This window comes from Haliaeetus leucocephalus, unplaced genomic scaffold, assembly GCF_000737465.1.
Source record: "Haliaeetus leucocephalus isolate CR32 unplaced genomic scaffold, Haliaeetus_leucocephalus-4.0 Scaffold162, whole genome shotgun sequence".
NCBI lineage: Eukaryota > Metazoa > Chordata > Aves > Accipitriformes > Accipitridae > Haliaeetus > Haliaeetus leucocephalus.
Window position 1 is genome coordinate 8,395,373 of NW_010972598.1, and position 20,872 is coordinate 8,416,244.

Consider the following 20,872-nt stretch of genomic DNA (forward strand, 5'->3'; position numbering starts at 1 on the left):
ACAGCCACTTGGTTTGTCTGATCGAGTTTATATGGGGAATTCTCAGTCATACTAGGAAATGGTATTGCTGGTGATACTAGTGGAGGTGCTGCTTACTGATTCTTTAAATATAGCTGCATTAAGAAAGCACAGTTTCATTAAAGTTGCCTTCCAGCTTTTGTTAGTGTATGAAAAATATTCTTCTTGCTACGCCACAAGAAAGAAAAAAGAATTTGTAAAGAGTTGTGAAAAACTTGAAATAAACCAAAAATATAGCAGACAAGTGCTTTTTCCCTGTGGTGGCCTGTCTTGATTATCGTACTGTGAAATGTTACATAACAGAAGTAATGTATTCTGATTTGCTGGGATGGTGTGTAAAACGTACTAGAATGAAAGACATTAGCTAAGGTAGACCTAATAATTGTTCTTGTCATTATTTAATCAGTATGTATAATTAGGCTTGATCCATTTATTTCTGACAGGTTAGTTCTTCCTTAAAACTTTTCACAAAAGTTATGAAACGTGATTCTTTCCTACTACTCCACTTTCGAGTTTCAATTACCTAAAGACCTGTCTCGTTCTTGGCTCTGCTGCTGGTGACAATAGGCGATTCACTGGAGCACTTCTGCCTTCTGTTTCTCATTTATAACCATGGAAGGGTGGTCACTGTGTGCTTTGAGAGTTGTGGATGAGGTAGGTAGGAGTTGTATAGCATTACTGGACAGCAAAGCAGTGACAAACACGAGAAGACCAACTGAATCATTGGCCTGCTAGGTTTTATGGAACTGTTTTGTTTTGTTTTTCTCTTCTTTGCCCTTTATTCCCTTTCTTTATATAGGTCTCATAAAATCTGAGTAGTGACACCTGTAAGTTAACTTCTAAATGTTCCCTTGTAACAGCTTTGTTCTCTTCTGTATCTCTTGCAATACAACTTCAGTTTATTTCCTTTTATTTATTTTTTTTCCCCACAAAAGACAAGTCTTTGCTACTTGCTGTAATGGTATCTCTTTGTAAACGGGATACCGTTCCTTTTATTTTAACTGTACGTCTGTAAACTCCTGTGTTGCATTTGGTAATATTTTCCTTGATTTTATAAGCATCAGCTCTCAGCAAGGGCTTGGTGTTTTTGCACTGCCCTTGCTTTTGCGAGCTAGCCTGATTAAGTGAATTAAGTCTTGTCCCTGACTGTCACCAGTGAGGGAAGTTTGCTGGGTCTACAGCTGTCTGGCCATCCTGATGCCATAGGTAGTTTACATCAAGACCGATGAACTTGGTGGTCAGAGCCACAGCTCTGTCTATTCAGTGGTCTGCCTATGCAACAGGTGAAAAAACTGCCCAGTTCTCCTTCTGCGCCACTGTGTGTCATGCAGCTAGTTTATAGCAAGGAATAATTTGCTATAATTTGTAAAGGGTGTTATTTAAATAGCTCAGTAGTTCAGGTATATTTAAACTGTGGATTGCCTTGCAATTTTTTTTTTTGGATGTTTTACATTATCTGCTGAATGCTCGTAATTTTTTTAATATTTATCTTTATTTTCATTTCAGGATGACACAGAAGAAAATTCCAATGACGGCAGCCAGCCATCCAAAAGACGACGTATGGGCTCAGGGGACAGTTCTCGGAGCTGTGAAACTTCTAGTCAAGACCTTGGGTACCACCATTTTTTTACAATTCCCACTTCTTTATTGCTAGTCTTACTGTACTGTTTGATATGCTTACGTATCAGCTCTTCTTTCTTTGCTTGTATATTCTTCATATATCTTTCTGAATTGAGGCAGTGTCCTATGAGCAGCTAGCTGTCTTTTTCTCCCAGCATATTTTAAGACATTTTATTTTAAAATGACATAAAATGTGCTGCATCTAATTTACAATCAGAAGCACAGCTTTACATGTTTTTAAAACTTTACCTGGTTTTGGAATGAATTTTGACACTGTAGTACCTGCTTTTCCTGGTGTCCTGTCCGCTATCACGGATGTCCCTTTCTTCATGTTCTGTCCCGCAGCATATTGATGAATGCTGGTTTGGAGAAATATACGTGAAGTGGGGTGTAACAAAGTGACTTTGAAATGGGTTAACAGGACGCAGTGTTCTAAAGTGCTTGTCCAACTTCATAGATGTTGTTCACTAACGTATAAATAGGAATTGCTGAATTTCTAGAAATCTTAAGTATCCCTCTTAAGGTTTCTTTGATTTGTTCTAACATTGTTCTTATACTTAGATACAGCTATTTTCCTGCTGAAAACTTGATAGAATACAAGTGGCCACCGGATGAAACAGGAGAATACTACATGCTTCAGGAGCAAGTCAGTGAATATTTGGGTGTGACTTCCTTTAAAAGAAAATATCCAGGTATTTGTTTTTAAAATTTTTCTTCTAAAAATCTTTGTCTTCATACAGTTTGGATGTAATCTGCATCTCTCTGACTATAGCATGAGCCAACTGATTAAAAAAAGACCCTGGCAGAAGCAGACCTGAATTATGTATGTTGTACTTTTTATTTTTGTTACTGGCATATTGAAAAATGTATCCTGTGGTTTTCAAAGTAATTTTGTAAAGTCTGGTTCTTCAGTCATGGAATTTACTTTTAAAAGGCATATTGAAAGGAAAAAAGAATGCATCTTCAGTGCTTGATAGTGTTGTCTGCGTCCAAGCTCATATGTTAGGTTTCCTCAGTATTTCTGTAAATTGTAACTACAGGCAGGGTACTCAGAAAAATTGACCATGTCCCTATGGCAGATATTAAATTTAAAGTTAACTTATAAAATTATCGTGTTTGTACGAATGGTAGTATAATATAGACTCTCACTGCCTGGAAATAAAATTGTCAAAATACTTTGACTCTGTTTATGGGGGAGTCTGAGTAACTGCACACAATTTTATTGCTCTTTTTTGTTTTCTTTGGAGATTTAGAAAGACGAGATCTATCTCACAAGGAGAAGCTCTACCTCAGAGAACTAAATGTTATCACAGAGACTCAGTGCACACTAGGTAAGAGAACAAATTGTTAGATTCCTTGTTACAGTATTAAAAGTATGACACACTGAAAATGTGATTCAGTTTGGTAGAGAAGAGTTGCATCATTCTCATCTGAAAATGTAAATTCTGAAATGAAAACTGATTTATTAATTTGTGTAAATTGGCCATGAAGTATCAGTATTCCAGATGTAGTATACAAAAAAAATAAATTTTGGATCTATTCTAATTGCTTAGCAAAATCCCTTCTATGCTGTAAATTAACTTTGAGAAACTTTTTCTCCCTCTAGGAAAGAGAACACCATAATTTTTCAAATTAAGAAGTATGTCAGTCTTGTTTTGCTGAGTTAGCTGGAACTCAGTAAACATTGGTGTATCTTACACGGTTCAGCTTAGATGTTAGTTTTACAGGCGTGTGTATTAAAGCGCATTAATGTACTTGAAATGGAATGATGTCATTGATGCGGCTTATATTCAAAGAGCTTGAAGTGCTTTTTTTCTTCCTCTGCTAATACATGTGTCTCAGAGCATGTTAGAGATTAAATGATGCCTGTCGCATTTTTTTCTGTGTATCATGGCTCTGTGCCAATGGAATGTCATTTTATATACTAATGATATTTGGTATACCACCTTTATTTCTCACCTGCCGGCTCTCTTGGTTTTTTGTTTTGTTTTTTTTTAAACTTAAGTATGCAGGGGAGAACAGATCTGGTTTTTATCAATAGAAGCAAAACGCTATATTCTGCCTCGATATATCAAGTCGAGATGTGTGCCGAGTTAACTATCCTTATTATTTTCAGGTTATATTTATAATCAGTGGGAGTAACATATGTCATCCTCTGTTCCATTGTCAATGTTTGGAGATTAGCTGTGTTGGAACCTTTAAAGGAGGAGTTCTGCATTCTAGCTGCAAACTGAGGCATTCTGACTTCTGAACTTCAAATGCTTTTAATGGGGAGTCAGGAGTCAGCGTGCAGTTTGCTGCTCTGAATTGCCCTCGCAGTGCTTCTTCCTTGACTTGTATAGAGAGGTTATGTAAACTTCATCATTTCAGTTAAGGTTCTGCAAGTTAATGAAACTGACACCTCACCAGTATTGGAAACCAAAACTAACAGTTCACCAGGTCCCACTTAGAGCAAAGATTCTGTCTCACAGCAGAGGTTAGTAGGTGGCTGAGTCACTGTGAAGGAGTCTGCAGCTGTAAGGAAGAAAAGAAATGAGCCTTGGCTCCTTGGGTAGAAGCAAACTCCTGATCACCCTTGAAAGCTAAACGGCACAAGTTTGCTCCTACTTGAGAGAGAGAGAGAAGCATTGTGCGCAGCAGGTTGTTGTCTCAGCTGCTCAAAAACTTGAGTTGATCATTGTGGGATATAAATAACCTATAGTGAGTTTTGCCAGATAGCATCATTATTGCTTTTATCTATTTTAGGTCTAACAGCTTTGCGTAGTGATGAAGTAATTGATCTTATGATTAAAGAATACCCTGCCAAACATGCTGAGTATTCTGTTATACTGCAAGAGAAAGAACGTCAGCGAATAACAGATCATTATAAAGAGTACTCTGTAAGTAACTATCATATAACTGAACCAGAGCTGTAACCTGTGTAGTATAAGAAAAGGCTGTTTTCAGACTGATAGTGAAATGTATGTTAATTAATAAAATTGCTTTTATTCCAGCAAATGCAGCAGCAGAACACACAGAAAGTAGAAGCCAGTAAAGTTCCAGAATATATTAAAAAAGCTGCCAAGAAAGCTGCAGAATTCAACAGCAATTTAAACCGAGAGCGGATGGAAGAAAGAAGAGCCTATTTTGATTTACAGACACATGTAGGCAGATTTAAATTTCTTATCAATGTCAATACGTAGCTCCTTGCTTGTTTTAGTAAAGCTGGTTTTGGTACCATTTAAACTATTTTATTATCAAGGGTTTTGATTAGTCTTGTTTCAGTCGTGTAGGGACTTTAGCAGTTTTTCTATGAAATGAGTAATACTGCTAAAAATAATAATCTCAAATATATTTAATGTGAAAACTTCTGGTTTTTTTAACTTGACAATACTTGTCTTGGAAGCTTTAAAAATTTCAGTGTTACTTTGTTGTCATGCCTTTAATCTACTGGTAGTAGCATGAAACTAAGAGGGATGTTTAGGTTACTAAGAAGCTTCTGTTGCTATTGTATCTATTCATATAAATGGCTAATTCTTTTTTGGAAAACCTCCAGAATTTTGCCTGAACAATACCTAGAGTAAAAAAGTACACTATCTATCCTCTAAAAGAGCGCTACCTGTCAATGTTATACCCTTGTTTTTGTTAGGTGTTATATACTATTTTTTTATTAGATGTATTTCATGCTTCTGTGCCTGATTTAAAAAAAAAAAAAAAATAGCTGTTACTTTGAAGCAGGACTGTTCTGCTTGTGTAAAGACAGTAAACCAAAAGTTTTCTCTACACAAATTGTTACATGGGAGTCTTACAGAAAGTTTACATTTTTCTGGTATTGACCCATGTTGGAAATGAGATAGTGCATAAATAGTTTTATTTCTTTCTAAGGGAAAGAAGGCTTCTGTGTAAGCTTCTCCTTTCCATATATTCGTATTATTAATGGGATTTTTTTATGGTACAGTCTGGTTTCAGAATTAGATGGACATGTTCTTGCTGTCCTCTACCAATATGGACCAACAATGATAATTCATGCTAAAGATGCCAGTCACAAAAGTTAATTTTTACTGTTTCAATTGTTAGGTTTTAGTTTGTTAAATTATTTTACATAATATACTGTTAGGAGTAGTCTTACCTAATATTTGTTCAGTTCACTAGATACTTAGCGATTGGCCTTCATCCGTAATACTGTTTTGTGAGTGGGATCTCTTACTGTTTTAATGAATTGGATTTCCCATGGGAGACCTCAGGTAGCTGTTCCAACTCAATAAAACTGGCTAGTTAAAAAATAATTGGGGGGGTAGCTGGTCAGGAAGCCTCAAAAGTCTGTATGTGAAACAAAAACGTCATTGTTTTGTATTAAACAATACAGATTATCCAGGTGCCTCAAGGAAAATACAAAATCTTACCTACAGAGAGAACAAAGGTTAGTCCTTACCCAGTGGCTCTCATACCCGGCCAGTTCCAGGAGTACTACAAAAGGTATTGTAAATGCACCCTAACCGCTGATTCTGCTGCACTGATCTATTTTCTCTACATCTAGCAGATGGAAAACATTTCAGTGTATTTACTGTAAGGTTTTGAATTAATTTTATGTTTGAGACACTTGCTAGTCTAATAGACGCATAGCGTGACAGCTTTTGTCAACAAAACAGTACTGGCTGCAAGAGTACTGTCTCCGCTGAGGTGTTGCAGTGCCTGAAACCTGGCCTGCTCAGGTATTTACTGTGTTAAAAGGAGACATTGATTTCACTCCTGCCACCCTTATGTGTTTACTTATCATCTGCCTCTGTGTGTGTGCTAAAATTAATGTTGCTATATCAAAAAGCTGTAATGCTGGCTTGCGATCCCATGTTCTCTGTGTGACAGGCTTATTAAATTTTTAGAAAGTTTTTAATTGAAAAAAAAGTGGGATTGGTCTTGCAGGCTAAGTTTAATGTTGGATTTCTAAGTGAGAGAGAAAGGTTTTGCTAGCTGAATCTTTATATTTCATGAAAAATGTGTACTTGACTGTCTACAGAAACTTAAGACTTTACCAGTGGCATGCTCCCATTTGACAAATACATACTAATTTGAAAATTGTTGCCTAAGTTTTACTATCTATACAACAGAGATGGTACTCATCCGATGCATGCACGGTTTTCTTTAGAGAAGCTCTTTATCTGCATATGCCTTGCTCATTCCAGTGTGTGTGTGCATACAGCCCACCCCAAATTTGCATGTTACAGGACATTCTTTAAGGACTTCAGTTTTATTAAATTAACTGAATTAAAAATACTAGGTATCTTGTTTATTTTGCACCTGTAAGCTGCAAGCGAAACTGCTTATCCTTCTTAACAAAGGACACAACCTTTCAAAATATGAATCAAAATACCCTATTCCTTACAACACTTATCCTTAACAGTAAGAGGACTTTCCCTTTTTTCTTGGTATTTAAGGTTAAAAAAAAGAAGTTTAGATTACGCATGTTAAGCTGTATCTGACTATAAGCAGTGTGATAAGATCTTCACATTCTTCTGCAATCATATTTTTATATGCACTTTTTGTTCTCCTTCAATAATCAGGGAACTTAGACATAGAGCTACAGCCTTTACTTACTTTGCTTTGGACCCTAGCTATTTGTGTGCCCTGGGTTAGAATTGTTGTGCGCATGCTATGTGGGCACTGTATGTTTATAAACAAAGTGTATAGTCTGTTGGGTGTAGTAACGTGGATTGGTTAAAAATTTTTAGGGGTTCCGTGGCCTCTTAGGTTTGTGTAGGTTTGGAACATTGCACATATACTCTTCCTGTGTTCCACGAGTATCTGCTACACAAAGATGACAAGTACTAGATGGTATCGCATTTGGGAGGAGAAATTAGTATGTTTCCTGTGTTTTCAGAACCACACGTTTTTATGTGCCTTCCTGAAAAAAGGGAGATTTTCTTACTCTTTCTCATTCAAGTCCTTGTATGCTGTGTGACTTAATATTTATGCATAAAGTACACATGAATTAATTTTACTTATTTATTTTTTTAACTTTAGATACTCTCCAGATGAACTTCGTTACTTGCCATTGAACACAGCTCTTTACGAACCTCCTTTGGATCCAGAGCTGCCTGCGCTAGACAGTGATGGAGATTCAGATGATGCAGAGGAAGGGCGAGGTGATGAAAAAAGGAAAACCAAAGGCAATTCGGTGAGACAAATTGAAAGTATTCTTCAACAAAAAATCCCTTTCCCTTCACTTTTGTTAGTTTCAGTAGTTTCTTAGTAGAATCTTTTAACATTTGCAAGATGAAGGAAGAAGTGTGGTCCCTTTTTTGGTACTTCTCTTTATTTTATAACATTGCTTTCCAGCTTTCTGTTTTGATCCATTTTTAAAGTAAATCAAACATTTGAAATTTCAGGCCCTTTCTTGCTTCTTTGTAAAGAGATCTTGAAGAATCTTCCCAGCCGCAGCTCTTCATTATGCCCTTTTGCCCAAGGGGAAGTTGCTAGCACGTCTGAGGGCAATGAACACTGCAGTTCAGGTCACAGTGTGTTTTGCTATTTAAGTCCCACAGAATCTGTCACTAAAGCAAAGGTGTTGATAGCCTGGTAACTTTTTCTTCTTGTGACATAGAAGCAGGAAACACTCAAGACAGAAACAGTTACTTTATTCCAATTTAAAGAGGAGGTAAAAAGTACTGGGGTTTTTGCTGCACAATACATCTTTAAAAAGATGTGTATCTTCTCTCTTTTTATGCAAATGCAAAATTAACTGTTACTGGAAGTTAAGGGAAACTTTCACATACCTACCTTGATAGTGTTTTAAGTGCTCGAGAACAGCTGAGCTTCAGGTGAGCTGTCTTGAGTACAACTGAACCATTGGTATGTTGGTGACAACCACTTTCCGGAAGCTTAACCCTAATTTTAAGAGAAATAGACTGTAAAATCACAGGTGCATTTAACAGTTTCTAGTTAAATTGACGAACATGTTAGACAGTGGGTATATATAATGCTAAATTTTGCCATATAAACATTTATTTTGTTTGAATATTCATAAGATACTCATAGCTGAAGAAGGAAGGAAACGGTCAGCTTGTAGGCTAACAAGGGAGAGAAAGCTGTTAATGTACCCTTTCTGCTTGCGTTTTTTGGAGAAAAAGCAATCCTATAAACTTAGCATGCTAAATGTCAACTGAAAATTTTGGTTTAATCACACTACAGCTTTTTTACAGTTGGTCTTTAACCATTTCTTCCCAGTTCCCTTTTCCACTGACTTCCATTCCCCTTAATGTTAAAGAAAAATAACTGGACCGAGCAGACTATCCTTTCATTTTTCACAGAAGGTCAGAAGTCTTTCTGGTTACAGAATGCAGAAAGGAAAATGTCCTTGTGTTGGAAAAGTGTAGGGAAAATTTAAAATGAGATTCCTGTGAAGTGGGTTTGGCTATGGGAGCACGGCTTCTCTGCTAGTCATTGGGGCACATTGTTCGGGAAAAAGATCTGTTGACCACAAAGGTGAGCAGTTGGCAGGCCTCGTTGTGAGTTTTGGGCTACCTGCCATTCATTGGATCCTCCCCGGTGAGTCCTACAATAAGCTTTATGCTTTTTCCTTTTTCACCTGCCCCATTGTTGAAGTCGGGTAGCAATTTTCCTCTTCTGTAGGGTTTTAATGGGCCTGTCCTAAATAACCCTTCCCTGAAAATGATGGCGAAACATACCATTTCTTGTTGCCACGTAGTTTGCTTTGCTTTTGTGTTGTACTCCTCCCTTTGCCCTGTGTCTGTTTTGTCTGTTTTGATTTTAGGCTCTGGGGTATAGGCTGATTACTATTAAGTTTGTACAGAGTGCCTTTTGCTGTAGGGCACCATTGTTATTTGGCCTTTTGGTTTTTATTGTAATGAATGTGATTAATCATATTGCTTTCTTCTGGGACTTTTTGGAGGCCTTTATTAACACTTTTCTGAGAAAAATCTTGTGCTGCTGCTCTTAATTATGCTTACATTGATCTCGCACCCTCTTTGAACCTCTTCCCCTCTTTCTTGCCTCCTCATTCCTCCCCCCCCCCCCCCAAAAAAAAAAGCTTTAACTGCAGCATAAATTCTGTTGTTTAGTTCTGTATTAAATATTGAAGTGTGTTTGGCCTTTGATGGCATTCTTCTGCTGCAATCCAAATTAAGTATTTAGATTGCTCCTGGTGAAAATAGTAGATGAGGGTGGCAGAAAAAACCTTCATGGGTTTAATTCATGGCAGTGCTATTTGGTAGTACACTTTAAATGCATGGCAAGGGCACTTTTAACTTTTTGCTGGCCCTTTACTTTGTAAACAACATCTTGCATTTAGAGGATTTCTTGTTGACTTTTAAAGGAAAACGGTTCAAAGAATTACACTGTTGTGCTCCCCACTCTGATATCAAGACCAACTGGAAAACATGACTGCTATTGCTGATGCCAGTCTCTTAGCATGAGAAAAAAAAAAGATAATGAAGGTTATGAGCAAAGGTGTTCTAGATTGTGATGTACCCCATGCTTTTGCAGAAGGAAATACATCCTTCTCTTACCTTAGTTGGCTCTAAGAGTCATAGGAAAGACTTGTCTGTCTATCCAAAAAATAAAAAATATAGCTATGGTATTTTTATTATAGGACAATTCGTCTGGCAATGTATCTGAAGGTGATTGCGCCACAGACAACCAGGAGGATTCTTTTCAGGGAAGACAAAAAACAAGAGACAAAAGTGCTACTCCAAGAAAAGATGGTTCCAAACGTTCTGTATTATCCAAGTCAGTTCCTGGGTACAAGGTAGAAGAAAAAAGCCCCTGACTGAACTTCTTTACTGACCAGCCTCTCCCTGAAATATTTGGGTTTTTTCAATAATATGGAACTTCTGCTTGCTGTACTTCACTAGCTGCTCTCCTGTTGTGTGCTCCATCTGTTTGTTTCCTTACTTACTTTTTGCTTTTATTTCCTGTGGGGCTTTCCTTTACTCTGGCTATACAGTGGCCTCTGTTTCTGTTAACTTCTCAGATTCCCAGGCAGTAACACCAGAAAAATCCACTGTGGATTTCTCATTGGAACTCTACATCTTTCTGTCTGCCTTAACATAGCAGTCAGAATTACTTGCCAGTTCAAAACTAGCATTCAGTATCCTTTTTTTTTTTCTACTATTTAGTATGGCAGCATACCAAGAGATCAGTGCTGTAAGTGCAGCTATGTGGCTGAACATATTGTTAATGACGTTCATTTTAAATACAGCCTTTCATCCTGAGATGTTACGGTGTGTAGAATGGAAGGCAAGAAGCTTACTACAGTTGTATAGGCAACACTACGTAACCACTTTAACAGTATATGGAAAATAGCTTTTTATGTAGTTCACACTATGTAGAAATGTTTGTGGGCAATATGCTTTTATCCAGGCTAAAAATTTGGTGAAGATGTTAAGACATTTCAGCTGTCAAGCAGTGATTGCCAAACCTAAGACCCAAATCTTCAGTATTACTGTATAATCATTTCAAAAATTAAGATAAGAATACTTTGCAGAAGAAATGGGAATTGACATGCATTATGTATGTGTTATTATTCTGCATACTAATAGAGGATTTGAATATGATGTAACACTTTTAAAACACATTATCGCCTAGTCCTGTTCCACTGGAAGGAATGAGAATTTTCCATTGACTTACGTGGGAGCAGGAATAGACCCATGAAGAGGCAAAACACTACATTAAGATAGGGTTTAGTATTTAGCAATCAGGAACGCTTGTTAAGAGAGGTTATGGAAGAAGGAGCACTTTTGTCAGTGACAAGATTGTACATATTGAGAAACTGTCTGGGCACAAAAGTGAGCTGTTGATGGCTTGCATTTTATATTCATAAATATTTACTATCTGTATTTACCAACTTAGTAGTAAGTAAACTATAACTTACGTTAAAAAGCTAATTTCCAGCCAGAATTGGACAGCTTTGATAAATTTTCTCTACATACAGCATCTGCGTAAGTTCGTAACAGATAGCAAGCTCCAGTTGCGTTTTCTCTTTTCAGGAACTTTCTAAGAAATATGCAAACTGTGGAGATTTAGACTGTGGTACCATATGTATATTTTTTTATATGTAACTTTGCAAATTGTTGTAGACACAGAATGCATACCAATATTCCCATGAACGTGAAATCCAAAGATGGAGTTGACATTTGGGGTTTTTAGCTTTGTTTAATTTGGCATTAGAGATTGTGTGCCACTGGTTTACAGAAGTTTCACTGAGCTGTGAGAAGCCTGAGTGTTTGATTAGTCCGATCTATGTAACGGCCTTATGAACGCATAGAGAAAGAATTGATGGCGCAGAACTTTCTGCAAGTTTCTGAACTTCCAGTTGTAGAAGAGTAATGGTAGTATACAGCATTCCATTTTGAAAATGGATTACCATAGCAATTACTTACTGGTTCAAAATCACTGACTGCGTTAGTAACAAGGTCTTACTATAAACTTACTGTGCCACGTCTTTGCAAGGTCAGCGTACCCTGCCTGCATCAGCTGTCAGGCCGTTGATAAGCCAGAGGTGGTGGTGGTGTGTTGGGATGGTGAGAGGATTGGCTTTCTTGTTTGTGGAAACATTTAAGCGCTTTCAGTAAGCCCAATTACATGAGCTGTTTCAACTGGTAAGACAGAAAGATTCTTGTTAGTTAGTGTGTAAAAACACCAGATAATGATATACCTACCGTACGTGCCTAAATGTTAAGGCACTTTGAGCTGAAGGCTTAACTGATTTAAAATGTTGTCCCTGTGAATTCTAAATCTTTGTAATACTTTTGTTCTGTATTGTTCTCTAATATTTGACTATTTTTGTAGGACAGTAGTCTTTTGGTTACACGTAGTTAAAATTGAAGGATAATTGCTACGGCATCAACATGCAAATGTATAGTTACAGCCACATTATGAGTATTACAGGATTCACACATTTCCACTGATTTATTTTTGAGCAAAGAAAATAATGTATTTTATATGGAGCCATTTTTATTGTCAGTTCTTTAACAAAGAACGATTAGCGTGTGTTTTACATTTTGTCATGTTACAGGTGGCGAGTCTTTGTTGCTGCAGGACTGGCTACTACAATTGCACACACAGGGTACTGTTAAAAGTACAGGAGATTTTTTGCACATAAAACTGAAATGTATTGAGAAACTATATTTTACAACACTTCTGTTTTGGGTCACTGTATATGAAAATGGAACACTTTGCATTCAGAACAGAACCTTATCAAAGTGGTGGAGTTGGAACGCTTACTTTGAGAGCTGTAGCACAGCAGCATGGAAGTGAAAACTTACAGAGCAGGCAGTCGTCATTTTGACCCTGCATTCATTTTCTCTCCCTTCCTCATCCCAGTCAGACGAGGACATAGAAAGCAAAATTTACTCTAATCGGGTGGGATACTGTGACTTCCCATTTGGATTTGATAGACTTTTTTTCATAGTGTTTCTAAAAGCCTTTTATGGTGGTAGAACTTGAACTGATTTGAAATGTGAATAGTCTTGCTTTTTGGTTGGTTTTTTTTCCCATTTTTGTAAAAATACTTCCATACTATTGGAACTTTTATTACTAATAGGCTGTGATTCTCACCTACCCCTGCCCCCCCGCCCAACACGCACGATTTCTAATGAACACACTTTAGTGAAGTAAGACTAGATGGAAGCATTGCTAATAAATGCATCTCTATCGGTGTCTAACTTTAGAGTTACGTGTATCGGAGTGTTAACTGCGCATACCCTAAGGCAGGTACAGTGACCGAAAAGCAGCTTACTTTTGTTTTGCTGGAGTACCGGGGAGTATGCTGCTGTACAGTAAAGGCAGTAATACACAAATCCATAACAAACTAGAAGTCTGATTAGAAAAGTGCACTTGCTATTCTAGAAAGGCTTGGTTTATGTAGAAATAGATAAAAACACAATAAAAAAAAAATTAGAATGTAGCCTAAACAACGGAAGGGTAAATGCTGTAACGCTGATGAGGTTTAAGCATGTGCCACTTTTGTTGGGAGGAGCAGGGTATAAAGGTATACATGTAGGACACGTAGCATAGGTAACAGTAAAAGAGTTTATGTGTGGTTTTGCTTCCATTATATTTATTATTTTGTAGAAACGTTTGTGAATGTTAGACTTCTTCTATTGTTTTATTATATTTATGTATAAAACAGGTTGACTCTGCTTTTTTAAAATAAATAAGAAAAAAAAGTCTGTATGAATGCCTCTGTCATCTTTTGAAGGAAGTTGCCTATAAACATCTGGTATGGTGTTTTGTTTTCTTAAATGAAACTCTTTAGACTAGACAATTTGAAGCAGACTGTAGCCATGTTTAACTTAAAAAGCAGATGAAAACTTCAGAAAACTTAAAGCAATGCACCCTGACTGCTCTAAAAATGAGTTAAGATACTCGTTATCTTGCTAGGTGCTAGAAGAAACTGGCTGGGGAAGTAGACACACTTAAAGAGAAGTCGCATTGCAAAAGATCTTGGTGAATTTTTTTTTATGTTTATATATACACACACATATAGTTCTGTTTTCACTTTTTTAATTTGTTTTAAAATTAAACTGCATTCTTCGCCGCACATGTGGTTGGTAGTTGACTGGAACTCTTCTTGCTTACTGACAAGCCGCATGGTTCCTTAGAAAGCAGGGTATGCCTTCAGCTCCCTCTACTAGCTGTGTCTTTGCGGCAACGTTTTTTTTAAAACTCCAGCACTAGTCGATTTAACATCAGTGAGTACTACATGAATTTTAAACCGCATTTCTCACTAATTTAATTATGCAGTGGTCAAAGCTCAGCAATATAACTACTGAAATGTTTCTGAAATTCCTAATGCCTTACTTCGGTCCTCATCGGGATACAACGCCATTGGTGTATCTCTTGGCTCGGGGCACAGAATGCACACACAAATGTTACTCATTGCAACAGCCTGCTGTTTCTCTCTTGCCTTTTAAACGGATCTCGCGGACCCAAATACACCCCAGATCATCACATAGAAAGACAGTGAATGTAAAACTGTAGTTAAATGCGAGGGTGTGTATTTCTTACAGTGATTATGACTGGATGCAAGAAAGGACAGTAAACAGCCACATACAGCATAGCTGACCAGGTATTTTGGAACTAAAGACATAAAAATCAAGTTTATTGCTTATGTAATTGATTTTCTATACTTAGGGACAAGTGTCACGCAAATGGAAAATGGTATTTAAAATCTTCTGTAAATAGGAAATCTGCATGGAGATTCATAAAGAAGTATTCTATATTGGAAAAAAACACTGAAGTGTTTAATGCTGTGTCACATTTAACTTGCATTGAGGGGAATGTTAGCTGATGAACTCATAGGAAGAAGCAAGTACATGCTTTTTGCTCCAATTTGATTTGCATATAACTCGCTACGTGTGCCAAATGCAAAATTCTATAAAGTTAATCGACGATTTTTTTCAGTGCTGCTGCTTGTCAGTTATTGTCGTATGTTTTAAGGTTCACACATCCTAACAGATAGGTCATTAATTTTAAGAGTTAAGGAGATATATGACATTTCCTTTTAAACCTGTAAATTCTTCCGGAATGAATTTATAGCCCTCTTCTACCCTTCCAGCCAAAGGTCATTCCAAATGCTATATGTGGAATTTGTCTGAAGGGTAAGGAGTCCAACAAGAAAGGAAAAGCTGAAGCTCTTATACATTGCTCCCAGTGTGACAACAGTGGTAAGTATCTGCATACACTAAGCGGATTCCTAAGGGAGTTGGTTTGGCAGATCTTTTTGTGGAAATACTTAGTGTACTACACTCGTGTGCCGGCAGTTCCGCTGCCTTTCCTGTCCTTCCTTATGGCTCCATCTCTGTGTAATGCGACGTGTCCTAGCGCACTCAGCGCACTGCAGGATCTCGCCAGGAGGCGAGCTAAGCTTCAACTTCTGTACAAGCAAGCAGTCTAACTGGCTTTAAATTTCATTTCAGACCTAAAAGTAATAATATTGGTTTTAATCTAGGCCATCCTTCTTGCCTTGATATGACCCCGGAGCTTGTTGCTATGATTAAGACTTACCCTTGGCAATGTATGGAGTGTAAAACATGCATTATATGCGGGCAGCCTCACCATGAAGAAGAAATGATGTTCTGTGACGTATGTGACCGTGGTTATCACACATTTTGTGTGGGGCTTGACGCTATCCCTTCAGGTAATAAAGTAAGAATTAATTGTTCTCTTCCCACCTCCTCTGAGTCCTGGGCTTTCTCTGTCGGAATTAATACAGGCGTTGCTTTTTAAAGAATAGGTTAAAATGAGTGTGAAGGGTAGGAGTAAGAAATACTACAGGAAAGCACTCACACCATAGGACTCAACTTTTTTAAGAAGCTTTATTTCTGTATATTTGGTTGTGCACAGTTTAACCTGGCAATTCCTGTGTAGGAAATAGAGTTGGCTTTTACAACAGACTCACTCAGAACTAGTTTGTTTGTTGGTTTTTTTCCATATCCACAGAATACTGAGAATAATGACCTCTTTTCATAAAAGAAACCTGTAAAGAGGCTGTATTGCTGCATATTGCTGGAGTATAGCTTTCACATTAATTGTTTGTGCTATTATTTCAGTTTCCAGATAAAAAGTGCGCTCAATTCAATATTTGTAAACACCTTTTTAAACCCCTTCCTTCCCATTTTTTTTTCTTAAAACACCAAAGCTGGAAGTGAAGTACCTTGATGTCAGGCAGCCTGTACCTTTAAATTCCCTGGTCAGTTGTTACCACCTGGCCAGCGCAAAGCAGTGTAAAGAAAATCTAACTTGTAGTATTTTGTTGCTTTTCATGTAATACTGAACCCCAGGTAAGTAAGTTCATGAGTAAGTAAAGTACTCAGTGGCTGCGAATTCTGCAGGGACAGCATTCCCCGTAACTGCGGTACTTCAAACATGCTGCATGCTCCCGTTTTGGGAAGCACTGGCGCTAGCTGTCACTTCGGTACAGTTCTGTGGCTGCTTTAACTTCCAGGCTGACCTAAGGACAGAATCTAAACAAAATAGATTAAATGCCTGCAAAACTATAAAATTACCAAGGCAGCCTTTATGATTCCAGCTGTTGCAATACAAACATTTAAACACTTCTGCTCTTTGCTCAGCCCTTTATTGTTCCCTCAGCTAATGAGTTTTAGTACAGGGTCTGGTGATGAGCCCTTGCCAGCAGTTTCATCTGCTGAAATAACCGATGCTGGCTGGGGGAACGGGAGGGACCCCGTACCTGTGGCAGGAGAACAACGTTCATTTCTGCTCTGAGTTAACTGCCCGTAACCTCCAGCTGTGGTCACACTCAAGCATCATTTGTCAAGTTCTTCCCTAATGACCACTTCCTCAGCACGGCTGGCACTTCCCAAGGTCCAGAAGGATCGGTGTAGCCAGCTGTTACATGTCATGAGTCCGCAAGGGAGGGGGAGTTTTACCTGCTGCCTTCTATACCTTTTAGAAAAGATGCTTACATTTTAGAGAAAAGCACTGGTTGTTTACATTAAAGGAAGTACTGCGAGTAGGTGAGCACCCATTAGAATGGCGAAAGGTGCGTAACTGGGTGAGTGAGTAACAACGTTAGTTTCCCAATAATTGATAACTTTCTTTTCTTAGGTCGCTGGATTTGTGATTGTTGTCAGAAAGACCCTCCCGTACCCAGAAGAGGAGGAAGAAGGGGGAAAAACAGCAAGGAGGGCTAAACCCCCTCCCAAAACTTGCTGTCCAAAACTTAACTGCACAAATTAAAGTGATACTTTGGTGCTATTTAACCAACCACTCTTAAGAGGAACAATACCACTTTTTTTTTCTTTTTACCAAATAAACTTATAATTTTGGCTATATAATGATTTTTTTTGTGATACAAGTCACTAATCATGTCCTGTCAGATGTCTAGATGAGATAGACAAGCCAAATTCCCACTCAAAGGGAGGCTTTCAGTAGTGAAATTTAAATGGTACATGCACTGTTTCTTTAAAATTGTAGTAACGTACTTGTTTATCTCAATGCACTCATCAGTAAGCTCTGTGAAAAGAAAATTACAGAGCAGTTTAAATATTCACTGTTTGCATAGCAACTGGTTATTTTGAAAGACTCAACCAAAGCAAAAAATACTGCTGGAAAAAAATAACTTTGAAGGAAGAGTAGGCACGACCTGACCTTCTTACAATGTACTGCAGATTCCTTTCAGCAGAAATTTTCTTTGCAAGCTGATGATTTTTTTTTGTCATCATCTTTATGAATAAGTCAATCACAAAAAGCTATAAAGGGAGGTGTAAGAAAAAACCTCTTGAGTTCAAGATACTACATGCTGCGTTGCTTTTAAGGAGGAATGAAAAGGTGATATTGACAAGTAACAACAGCTGGAGGCTTACTCTCCCTGCGGTAACAGGGAAGAACTGACATGCGCTTGGTTCAGGTCATGGATTTGCAGAGGTGACAAGTGACAGGACAGACCCCTGCCCGACAGACAGCTCATGTGATGTAGAGCACATGCAGTCACGATGCCCATGACCTATCCCCTTCGGTGACTGACTGGGGTTTTTTTCTTCCTTCACCTTAGGCTCCTCAACTTGAATATGCTCAAAACCCGTTGCTAATTAGTTTTCCTAGAGATACTTGCTCAGAAAAGTAGTAGGTTTTATTTTTAAATATGCTCTAAACTGAGAGGGGGCGCACTGAAGTGCAGCAGTTTATTTCACTTTTCTTTATAAAAAAAGAATAGGAAAATACGGGATTGGAGCTGATTTTCCTAAGCACCTGTTTAAAGTGAATTTAACAAGATCCCAACCACCATACATTTGTTTTTGAGCCCTGATCTCTGAGGAACACCGCAAATGCTGTGCTTGCTGCACATTTTACGTATGGGGGAGGATTTACAATATAAAATTAAATATGGCTTTTTTCCCCCCACTTCCTTTCTGGTTTAGGAAAAGTAACCTGAATACCTCTTCAGGAAACGTAACAAAGTATTAAATATTACAGCAAGTCATTCATTTCAATTTCACAGGCTGAAGTGTGACTTAGTCCAGTGTCTATCAATTTAAAAAAGAATTTCAAGTATTAATTTCAAGATTCCAATAAGTATAGTCCAGAAAACAGACTCCTCATCCTGAGGTTCATCTTCTGTAGACTGTGAGTATTTCTGGCTTGCCTCCACCTCCTCAGGGTTGTAAGAAGCCTCACCAAATGGATACTGTACAACTGTTCGGTCGTAGTATACTTTCATTTCAAACTCACTCTCCAGGTGAGAGGGGTGACCGTAAATCCCGATTCCCACTGGGCGGCGGAAGTGCGCAGGTACGTGGACAATGTCTTGGCCGCAAGTTACGGACTGTAACTCGTATTCGTCAAAGCTGGGGTGAAGCGTCAGATCGGATACATACAAGTCCGCATCACCTTTTAAACTCCGCATCTGAAGTACAATCTTTCCCTCGTGGTTTAGTCTCAAATAGCTGTAGTTTCCTGCTCCAATCTGGCCTTGAACAACATGAAGAAGAATCCATTCCTCAGGTACATCCTCTTCCTCAAAGGTATTTACCACAAATAGTACTTGAGCTGCCACAAATATTACCAGGATTCTTCTCCAGCGTGCTGCCATGGTCTTAAGTTATATTCAGACTCTTCCTGCGTACCGTGCACTACCCTGTGAATACAAAACACAATTCAGATTTTAGTATATTCCATTCTTGGAAGGGATCGAAATTTTTTTTTCATTTGGTAATTTTTATAAATCCCCTCTGGTCCATACAAAGTTAAGCAACTTCAATTATGTTAATTAACCTTCCTTCTTTTTTAATAACAACAAAAACTATTGCTAAGATTCAGAGCTCTGTAGGATTGAACTTCTTCAAGCTTCACAGCTTGAATTTCTTCAAGAAGTTAAAGAGAAATTAATCAGGCAGGTGTTCTTTCGTCTGGAATGGACACAGGGACTTCCTTTTAATTCTACCTGTATACATGCCAAATTTGACAGATACCCAGAAAAGATGAAACCAAATAAGGATTTTAGCCTCAGCTTAAAAAAACGGAGTTAAAAAAGGTGGCTTTTGCATGCTTGAAGAAGCTTAACTTTGTATCAGGTATTTAGGGTGTCCTACTTGTTCTTCCATCCTCTCGTCTTAACTTCAGAAGACAGGAAAGGTGCAAAGCTGGATGTGTGCGTGAAGCAGTATGCATTCTGACTTGCACCGGGAATGGAGTTAGAAATAAAAAATAAGTTATCTAGCAAGATAATACATTTATTTATGATTCTGCTGTGTGGATTTTTTTCTAGGACTAAACTTGGCATATTTTCCCTGAAAAAATGCATTTACTTTCCTGAAGATTTTGTTACCGTACAAACGCTCAGCACTTTCCAGCACTTCTTACAGAACAGAAGGCTGACGTTGCTGGGGGAAGGGGGAGATGGAAAGGACAGCTGCCAGATAAAGGCTCTTACACCCTCTCCCTCCTCGTTGTGTGCTCCCAGTCGGGCAGCCTGAGCATACGGGCAGCGCTCCAGTCCTTTCAACAGTTGCACCAAGTGTGTATGTACAAAGCAGCAAGCTCCAAACCTCGCTGAAGGCTTCCAAAGCGTACAGCTGACCGAGTTTGACATGCAAATCACAGTCGAGTGTAGAAGCCACAAGTATACGCACTTTCATGCGTAAGAGGAGAGTTCTCACCCCCTCGCTTGTTCCGTAAGGACACTACAATGTTCTTCAAAGTGAAAGCTGCCAGTAAGTTGTTTTGTGCCCTGCTAGCATCAAAACAAACTGCATTACTTCTGCTGAGATGTCACTTCAACCTTAGAGGTTTTACAGTTAAACGGGTCTAGGGAAAAAAATGTACGAATATTTCTGTAGTTCCAAGTTTTCTGCCCCAGAGGCCTCTGTACTGCAGGGCCACAATTCTGCCAGGACAGTGAAAAAGAAGGAAGTGCGGCATTCGCACAACTTGACAGGAGACCCTCAACAGCGACAGAAAAAAAAACCCAAACCAAACCACTCTTCTGCCTTTTGTCTCCCTGTACCGGGGAGCTGCCTCTCGGCCGCTTCGGAACCGAAGTGGCGACGAAACACCCGAGCGGGGGAATCGGAGGGGCTCCACAGCCGAGCAGAGCCGGTTACCTGGGGACAAGGGGAACCGCTCCGGCGCTGGGACAGCACTCGCCGGGAGAAGCGATCCGGGGAGGCCCTGGGCACAGCGGCGAGCCCACGCTCACCTCCCACCGGGCTCCGGCAACAACGAGGCCCAACGGCGGGTTTCGCGGACGTGCGGCAGCGCAGCGCGGCCGGGCCGCCGC

The 20,872-nt window shown here is 38.7% G+C and overlaps 2 protein-coding genes across 7 annotated transcripts; one reads left to right on the forward strand and one right to left on the reverse strand.

Moving 5' to 3' along the window:
* Positions 1 to 710: 710 nt before the first annotated feature.
* PHF10 (PHD finger protein 10) lies at positions 711 to 17,425 on the forward strand. 6 transcript variants are annotated; one of them, XM_010562699.1, is made up of 12 exons: positions 711 to 1,301; positions 1,525 to 1,631; positions 2,200 to 2,330; positions 2,886 to 2,969; positions 4,384 to 4,517; positions 4,632 to 4,781; positions 5,984 to 6,093; positions 7,636 to 7,789; positions 10,223 to 10,378; positions 15,191 to 15,299; positions 15,584 to 15,772; positions 17,203 to 17,348. In XM_010562699.1, the coding sequence occupies exons 1-12, from the start codon at positions 1,293 to 1,295 to the stop codon at positions 17,286 to 17,288; spliced, it is 1,419 nt and encodes a 472-aa protein (XP_010561001.1). In that variant the 5' UTR covers positions 711 to 1,292; the 3' UTR covers positions 17,289 to 17,348. The 6 variants fall into 6 exon arrangements, with proteins under 6 accessions (XP_010561001.1, XP_010561003.1, XP_010561005.1 ...); XM_010562701.1 differs by having other exon boundaries at positions 2,892 to 2,969; XM_010562703.1 differs by lacking the exon at positions 10,223 to 10,378 and having other exon boundaries at positions 17,203 to 17,425.
* Positions 17,426 to 18,398: 973 nt separating this feature from the next.
* LOC104828776 (chromosome unknown open reading frame, human C6orf120) lies at positions 18,399 to 20,824 on the reverse strand. The gene is made up of 2 exons (XM_010562697.1): positions 20,697 to 20,824; positions 18,399 to 19,231 (listed from the first exon to the last, which is right to left on the reverse strand). The coding sequence occupies exon 2, from the start codon at positions 19,184 to 19,186 to the stop codon at positions 18,629 to 18,631; it is 558 nt and encodes a 185-aa protein (XP_010560999.1). The 5' UTR covers positions 19,187 to 19,231; positions 20,697 to 20,824; the 3' UTR covers positions 18,399 to 18,628.
* Positions 20,825 to 20,872: the final 48 nt, after the last annotated feature.